The 9,404-nt window shown below is 47.3% G+C and overlaps 1 protein-coding gene across 2 annotated transcripts in view; it reads right to left on the bottom strand.

Moving 5' to 3' along the window:
• Positions 1–7,100, bottom strand: part of slc8a1b (solute carrier family 8 member 1b) — a 93,646-nt gene extending 86,546 nt beyond the window's left edge. The window contains exons 1-2 of one of the 2 annotated variants that reach the window (XM_031578673.2): positions 6,052–7,100; positions 2,753–4,624 (exon numbers count right to left, since the gene is read on the bottom strand). In XM_031578673.2, coding sequence (XP_031434533.1) covers positions 2,753–4,593 — 1,841 coding nt within the window. In that variant the 5' untranslated portion in view covers positions 4,594–4,624; positions 6,052–7,100. The remainder of the gene's footprint in view (positions 1–2,752; positions 4,625–6,051) is intronic. The other variant, XM_012840453.3, reaches the window with a different exon arrangement.
• Positions 7,101–9,404: the final 2,304 nt, after the last annotated feature.

Here is a 9,404-nt window from a genome sequence, read left to right as displayed (position 1 = left end):
CCACATCTCCCTCGGGTTTCTTGAATCCAACCATCAGTGACCTGGATAACCCACTGACAATTATGGGGAGGAGGCCTTCCAAAGACACACACACACACACACACACACACACATACACACAGACACACACACACACACACACACACACACACACACACACACACACACACAATCACACACACTCACACACACAAGCAAAGCCACACATGCCCCCTCCAGCTACATCCTGACATTTCGGTAAACATAAACGTCTCTCAGGGCAATTTGAGCTGATTAAGGAAGGCGTAGGGACCCACACTGATCTCTGCATGTCCCTCGAACGTGAGTAATATTATTTCACATTGTTACATGTTGTTTTAATGATTCAATTTTACACTCATCTTCTTTTGAAACGCTCTGGAAACAAGCGTGCTACACCCCACCACGGAGTCTGTCGACCATTATGATTCAATTTACTGAAAACATTTTCAATTACTGTGAAAACATTTCTGTATTTAGTGACACATTTATGGACCCATTGCGGTGTTTCTTCGGAGCCTTGGCCTGGCAAGGATATATAAACACACGGGCACAGACACACACACACTCAGTCATCACAGTGTTTCTGCGGGGCTTTCTTTCTCAGTTTGGCAGCTGACATATACACAGAGCGATTTGACGATGAAATTACCCTCGAAAGGAAGGGGAGAAAGAAGCGAGAGGGAAGCAAGTAGACCTCGGAGGGAAACTTTTCTGCTGTTCTTTCTGTGACAAAAGTGAGCCGAGGCCCTCGCTGCAGAATTAGGGTGGAGCTAGCCTCCGGCACCGAGATGTAGATCATCTATTTTCTCATTGGGCTGCGTTTTTTTTTTTTCTCTCTCTCTCTCTCTCTCTCTCTCTCTCTCTCTCTTTCTCTCTTTCTTTCTTCCTTTCTTTTTTTTCTGTCCTCCCTCCTTTTTTTCTCCAGAGCATAACGTCCTCATTGCGTTTGGGATGTGTTCAAGGGCGTGCTGCTCGCTGGTGTTTCTCACTCTCCTCATCGAGCCTGGAGAGACCTCAGCTGGCCTGCTTTGCCCCCACCTTGGACTACGTTACAAAGGTCCTATCAGAACAACCAACTCTTGGAATGACACTTCCATTTGTCAAAGCTGTAATTACCCAACGCAACCTTCAAGAGACTGACACAGTTTATTGGACTGGATGAAGTAAACACTCACATGCTGCACTGGGAATGCATGTTAGGTTTTTCAGCTTTTTTTTCCTCTCGCGGGTGTTGGAACTGGCTGACCCGATGATCGAGGGCTTTCGGTTGAGAAATCGCTCATAGATTTGAACTGTGCAGAAACACAGCATCGCCCTGTCATTCTTGTATAAATGCAAACATGAAAAATCAGTTCCTGTTCCCTTTCCTTTTGGGGTTCTTTTCCTTCACTGCTGCCTTTCAGGGCCAGGCCCGTGCCCCTCCCCACCATCAATCCGTCATTTTCATTAAACGAGTGTTATTAAAATCCACTTAACGGCACTCACTGCTCCATGCTATGGAAACTATGTGATAGGCCTGGAGGGCCCGGAAAGTTTGAACTTCCACATCTGTTTTGAATCTGTTTAAAACACAGGGGCTCTCATTCACTCAGTCACTTCACTCGTCTTACACACAGTTTGGATTGAACTGCTGGGGATGCTCAGCCTTTTTTTTTTTTTTCTCCGCTCCGATATTTGACCAGGTCTGACTGAGATGAAGAGAAAATGGGAACACTAGACTGCTTCGAAGCTCTAAAGAGAGGCAGAATGTTAAAATACACACACACACACACACACACACACACGAGTACATCCATCCTCAACCATCTGCAACGACCAGTAATAATTCTCATACACAAAACAGCCGAATAAGCAGCAAGCTGACCAACGACTGCTCTGTGCCACACATTTACAACAGGGCAAATAAATCCTCCCCCCCGTTGTTTTTTAGGGCAACAACAGTGACCCAGTATAAAGCCCACAGAATAGCTCCCTTGGACAGAGCCTAAAACAGCATGCAGCTGATGGTGCAGCTGATATTGTTTTAATAAGCATTCCTGTTTGGGGGGGGGAGACAAATACACAACAAAAGAGCATGATGCATTACGAGTTGTTACATCATGCCTCAACTTCACCCGAACACATTGGAAGTACAAGCTTATATTAAGAACACCCAAAATAACCAATTATGCAGCGCGGAGCCATTCCAAAAAGGCTTGCACGCTTAATGGGAATGCAAATTAAACGTGGTCATGCTCCTTAATCTGATTAAACTTCCAGGCTGAGCACAGCAGAAGGTACATGAAAGATGGCTCAGAAGGAGGACAGGATGGTTGAAGAGAAAAGTAAAAGGAGGAGGAGAAAAAAAGGGTGTAGGGTAAAAGCAGGCTAAAAAACGAAAGACTTGTTGACATCTCCTCCCGCAGCGTTCTGCAACATCATGATGTCATTGAGATGTCGCCATCATGACATCTTACCTTAAAATGGACATTCAACATGCATCCCAGACCATAGTACAAAGCATTATCACAATACACACAGTTCAACGAAACACATGCTTTTAAACATGACCTGAGCAATGCATCGCTATTGCATCATTGTGCGTTTCTATTGGTAGATGTTACAAATATTTTAGTTAGGCGCTGCTTTTTCGCTACAGATGCAATATCAATGCATAGCTATGCAAGCTAAAGCTGACAGGAGTCCAACAAATTACACAACATTTACTGCAAATAGGGAGAGTCAAACTCACAAGATCTCGTCGTTCTGGAAGTCCAGGATGCCGTGGGAGTCTTCGAAGTCTTCGCCGCTTCCGCGCGCCGATCCCTCGATGGTCTTGTAGGGCAGCGTGACCACGCCCCGCGCTCCGGATGTGCGCAGGACCTTCACCTCCATGACGCCCACACTCTCGCTCACGTGCGTCACCGGCTCCTCAAAGGTAAAGATGCCCGCGTGGTCGTCGTCAAAGATGGTGACGGTGGCCGTGGAGGGCGCTCCGATGCAGGCGATGACCTCTGCGTGGTGGTTAGCTGCGGCTGTCGGCGTGGTCTCCTCTGCCGGCTCACTGCCTGGTTCGGCACCCTCGAGGAATACGTGCACGTTGCTGAGGTGGATCAGGAAGTTCTCGTCCTCCTCAAAGATGTCGTCGTCAATGATGCCCACGCGGATCTCCTTCTGCGTCTCGCTGGGCTTGAACACCACCGTGCCCTCGGTAAACTCGTAATCAGATCCGGCGTTGGCCGTGCCGTCCTCCGTGCGGAAGTCCACCGACACTGTCTGGGTCAGGTCGCCGCCACGGCGCACCACAGTGACTGCCACTGTGCCGCAGTTCTCCAGGCATTGGTAGGAGCCCGGGTCGAAGTAGATCTTGGAGATGGGGTCGTTCTCGTTGGTGTCGCTGCGTACCTCCTGCATGCTGACAGCCTTGCGGGCCTGGTCGGCCGCGTGCTTCTTCAGAATGTTCCCCGCGCCCGTCATCAGTCTGGTGGCTTGGCAGCGGTAAAAGGCTCGGCTCTTCTGCTGCTGGCTCAGCACCTGGTAGTTGGCCAGCTCGATCAGCTGCTCCACCTCCTTGTCTGGGTGCTTTTGCTTGAGCTCCTTCAGGATCTTGGCCATGTCCCGTCGAGCCTCCTCTTCATCTAAGTCCTTATCGTCCAAGTCCAGGGTCATTGTGCCATCCATGAAGTCCACAGCGTGGGAGTTCAGCATCTTGCCGTCCATCTCGATGTCTACCTTGGAAGGCAGCGGCCGGTCGCCCTCCGTTTCGATGATCATGCCACGGTGCTTGCCCGCGCGGTAGCGCTTGTAGACATACTTGTAGAAGAGCAGGCGTCGGTCGGCTATCCAGGCAAACAACACACAGATGGGGAAAAAGAAGAGTGTCAGCAGGCCCTCCCACACCTGCACCACGCCCGGGGAGATGACGGCCAGGATCAGGTAGAGCCACAGGTAGGCGAAGATGCTCCAGGAGGCCGTGACGAAGAAGACGCGAAGGTGTTTGATCTTGCGACACTCCCCATCGGGCACCACATACACACACAGCCCGATGATGACGAACATGTTAAACGCCGCGCTGCCCACGATGGTGGCGGGGCCCAATTCACCCGCCTCAAAGCCGTGGCCGCAAACCTCGATGACGGACAACAGGATCTCTGGGGCGGATGAACCCAGAGCCATCAGGGTCAAGTTGGACACGGTCTCATTCCAGATCCTCACGGTGGTGGTGGTGGTCTCGCCGTTGGGCTTCTTGATGGTGATCTCCTTCTCCTGGGACGTGATAACTTCAATGGAGGCCATGAATCGGTCAGCGACGATGGAGACACCCAGGAACATGTAGGCCATTGCCACAAAGTAAACCGTAGCCCGCGCTACTTTATCACCAAAAGAGGGGTTTCGGGGAAGCCAGACTGGCAAGACAACACCCTTGGAGCACGTAGTGATGCCACCACAGGAGCCGTTCAGGGGCACGGAGGTTTCCGAGTTGTGAACCACATTCTCCGCAGCCACGTACTGGATCGTACAGCAGAAGATGGCGACGGTGACCAAACACCTCAAGCCCAAAGAGACAAAGGGGGAAACCTCAGAGCACCTCATTGTTGTTGAACTGACAGTGTATGTTCAAAACCTATGGAGAGAGAGAGAGAGACAGAGAAATAGAGAGAGAGAGAGAGAGAGAGAGAGAGAGAGAGAGAAAGAGAGAGAGAAAAATAAATAATTTGTTTAACTTGCTTTGTTAATACAGTATCAAAAATGTCTTAGGCTATAGAATTTGGAAGGGAAATGAATTTGAATTTTCTGTGGAGATAGTGGCTCTATTTTCATTGAAGAAAAGGGGTTTTACAAACATTGATGCGCACAGCCAGTAAATATGCCAACAAAGGGACCCTGTAAAAATGTAAGGGTTTTTCTCATTTAACACGATGCCTCAGCGAGTTTCTGTATGCAGACCATGAGCAGTGAAAGGGGTGGGGCAGGTAAACGTGCGAGGACCCGACGGATGAACAGCGGTTAGTTCGAGGCGACTGAAAGGCTGATAGGCTATGCACCCTGGCGCGTGGACGCCCGCACGCTCGCGAGCACACGCACACTCATACGCAGCATCAGCAGCAGAGGTTTCACATCAAATCCACTGAATCATGGGCTTGATTGTCTCATCATAGAGTACAGTGCTGCAACCCGACAACAACGGGAGAGGAAACCCCCAAAATAGGCTGAAAAGGAACTGGTAATCGCTAACGAAAATGAATGCACAATTAAAGATATTATTTGTAGGATAACCCAGGTTTTAAATTGTTATGGCTGGGCAAAACTGTGCCAACCATGGTCATGCTTTATTGGGATGCAGTAATATTACTGCATTGTTTTTACTTCCGAATAGATATTTCGATATTCCATCCAATCATAGGGGATAAATGCATTACGATTGGCTATTCATTGTGAGAATAGACTGCTCCGTGGATTCTAACGTCTTGCCTTTCATCCCGAGTAACCCCTGTTATAAATCATTAGACAAAATATAATTTCAGATTATCTTCCCTAGAGTGAATACAATGCGGTGCAGGGCATGGCCCTCTTTACGTGTTTGGGACCACGTACAGCGAAGGGGCTCGGTGTTGGCTCCGGGACCCCTCTCTTTACAGTCCGACAGAGAGGCTGCGGCTCAGGGAGCACACATGCTGTCGGCTGAGCTTCGCCATGACCGATCATGTTTAACACAACTTACACGTGGAGGAGAAAATCTTGTAACATGAGGAGCGGAGAGTAATGCAAACGCTAGACACTGCAGCACACACACGTTCGAGGGTACCCCATTCCACAGGAAAAGATGTACAAACTGTGAGTGGATAAGCTACTAAGGTAGGCTACGTGAATCACTACACTCATTCGAAACTCCACCTTTACACTCGGGAGCACACATCAACCGAAACACAACCGTTCTACTCCAGGCTTCGACCGCGTGCAGCACCAACAATATTCAAAAACTTCCCAATAAACTCACATAAACACAGATAGCTTACACACACTGGACACAAAGTTGAATTTAGTTCTTACCTTTTGGCTGGTGTCCGTGTAAATTCCCGGAGAAGTCCGCAGTAGTGGAGAGAAGGCGCGTGAATGCTTACAGACAGTAGAGTAGCTCGCATTCGCTTTGCTTTTTATACTAGATGAAGGAGAGATAGAGATACCCTTCCGAGTACGAAAAAACACTCCCAGATTCCCATACACTCCGTATTTTCCACGACCGGTTAAAGAGATATCAGATAACTGATGCTTTATCAGCAAATCTGCGTTCGGGAGGACGAAAAGGTGCGTGCGAGTTCTTCCTCATTCTTTCCCCCTTCTCTCCTGCTCGTTCCCTCTCTCCGTCTCAAGCTCAGTGTGTGGATTTGTGTGCGTGCCGCGCATGTGTGTGTGTGTGTGTGCATGAGTGAGCGAGAGTGTGTGCCGCGGAGCTTCGCAATCGGACGAAAGGCTGGGCTGCAGCAGTGGAGTCGGGGTCTCCCCCCCTCGCCCCCCCTCACACACATACACACACACAGATACACTCACTCATACACTCGCATTTGACAAACGTTTAATGACTTAGGTGTCGAGACTCGTGGTTATGCAGTTGTGAATGATGCCCCCCTACCAAATTGACAACCCGCTATTGCATCGGTCTCAGGTAGGGGGGGGCCCATGAATCAATAAATACATTTACTTATTTACATTTACTTATCCCCCCCCCCCTTTCTCTCTCACACACACACACATACAGACACACACACATTTACACAAACACCTGTCATTTAAGTCATTAGAATGAAAGCGCTTGGTTGGGTTTGCGTTATGTCAACACTTACTTATCCTCGCTATTCCTTCCATTGTGTAGTAAATGTTTCGGATAAATGCTTCAGGTAATATCAATCAACACACATTCTGCTACCAAAATATTCGAGTCCTTGTATTGTCAGCCTGCTTGCTTGTTCTCTGTTTCCTTCTGTTTACAAGGCACTGATATCTGAAACGAATGGAATATCGTTTTCTATATTCCCGTTTTTGGGAATGGTGGTGGAGGGGTTCTTGGCCATACAGCTTCTTGAGAAAAGACGCAGGGTAACAGCACGCGGTTGAATGGACTGAGAGCTTTTCCATGTTCGCGCGTCACGCTATAAGAGCGCGAGCCTGAGTGACAGCTTTAAAACACTCCAGGCTTGGAGCAACGGATTGACAAAACGGCAACGCGGCTTCACGTCTATCAAAGACTAGAGATGTGACATATCGCAGATAGTTTACATAAGGGGAAGCAATGAGCTTGGCAAAAAAAAAAGAATTCAGATCCAGTTTAATCACCATGTTACATTGAGACTTAAGCATATTTACTAAAAACTTGAAGGTTATTTTTGGGTTGCTTTGGCTTATCATTCAAAGTATCAAATTGCTTGGTTTTCTGTGGAGAGGCAGAAAGACATAACAATGTTGTCCCTCATCAGGTGTGGATCAATGGCAAATCAGGACCAGGATCATTACAGTCCGTTCCTATTTTGAATGCTGTGAGTGATTACTATCAGACAACACGTAAGTGTCAAATAATTCAAATACTGTAGCATCTTTTGGTTCTTCTTGAGTGACAGTTCGACAGCGTTGCAGCGGTGTGGCGCCCCCTTTGTCTGGTGACGGTGCTCCCACCTGGCCAACAGGTCCAGTCAGTGATGGGTCCTGTATGTTAGCCAACCAGAGCGGATGGTCAACGCTGTGGCCACCAAGAGTTACCTGCAGTGATCTGCCCCACATCTTGGCGCACTCACCAGTGACTGTGGTGATGGGGAACTCCAACCCCGTGGCCTCTGGCCACTCGTCCCAGGCAGGGTTCTCGGGCGGACACAAAATGGACACACAAGAGATACACAACCTAACCACTACAGCACAAAGAACACAACCCCTGGTTCATTCTGGGAAGCTACACAGTCTCTCCTGGGAAATTCCGTTAGGCAACCCCTAAAACAGTACAATACATTTGCATTGGAACAGACCAACCAATAATGTTAATAAATATGTACTGGAGACAGCCAAAGAAAGATTTTAGCACCAAAACAGTTTCACAGAAACAAATGTGTTTAACATGATTCATCACAGTATTTTCCCAGAAGTAAATGTTTATGTAAATGTTTAACCAATGCCACATTTCCCTAATGGGTCAGCCATTTTAAATACTCTTCCATCAAAATGTTACACTGCAACACTAGTAACAATCGGAACATGCTTTAAGATTGAAACAGTCTGCTCTGCAGTACATCAAATGCCACCATCTGTGTTTGTCTGATGCTCTTCTAAGTAGGCCTGATATTGATTTTGGGGTGTAGTGTCACTTTAAATATTCACCAGTTAATATTGATCAGGCTATCAAAGAGGCTGACTTACTTGTAGAACCCCATCTCCATAATGAACAGTGATTTAACTGAGCAGAATTATCATTGTTTCACTCCTTGCGGTTATGTTGTCAGTAGATGTTAATGAAAGATGTAAAATCTAACCTTTGTAAAAAAATATATATATATTTGTGTCTTGAGCTATTTCTGTTCATCTGTTCTTTAAAAAGGCACTCCTCCTTTATACCTCTCAGTGCCTGTCAGTAAGATTAGGGTTATGAAACACGAAAGGAACTGTGACTAACACACTCTTGGTTTATGATCAATTCTGACCAAACCCAGCATGTTCTGCATAGCGATGCCCACATTCACTGTAACTATGCTAATGGAAAACATTGCTTAATGTTGAACGATTACCACGGTGACCGGTATAGCATGAACCTCAAGGATATGAAGGATGAGGAGAAGGTCTAGCCTAAGTGTGTTATTCATCAGTGGGATACACAGGCGCAAAGAGCATACAACAATCACTCACAAGCACGTATCACATGCGTACACGTTTACACACATACACACACGCGCGGTCACACACTTACACATACATGGACTCACAAGTACACACACCCACACATATATGTAAACACACACTTAGGCTGATAAGAATATCATGTAGGCCTAAGCAAGTCTCACCCCCCATATGATCTTGCAGATAAGTATAACGTTTGTTCAACCCTGATGACCCCTGAACAAGCAGAACTGATATGAGGGGCTGACTCTCTAACCCGGCTCCATTACCTTCATTTAGAGGGAAAAGCTCTCTCTTAAAAGAACACACACCCATACACATGGGCACATGTCCCTCTTTATGTTCTGACAGTTCTGAATATGAGTCTGAATCATACCATATGCTGAAGGTGGGAACTATCTCTCTTCTTATCAACCAGAGGGGTCACTATTCTAAGCGCCTACAGACATGGTTAGAAGTGAGAGATAATGTGTGGGTGAAAGAGGAGAAAGGAGATGGTACAGTAACAGTTGTGTGAGAGTGTCCAGTCG

This window comes from Clupea harengus, chromosome 13 (genome assembly GCF_900700415.2).
Source record: "Clupea harengus chromosome 13, Ch_v2.0.2, whole genome shotgun sequence".
In the NCBI taxonomy this organism is placed as follows: Eukaryota; Metazoa; Chordata; class Actinopteri; order Clupeiformes; family Clupeidae; genus Clupea; species Clupea harengus.
This window is presented reverse-complemented; position numbering and strand designations above follow the sequence as displayed.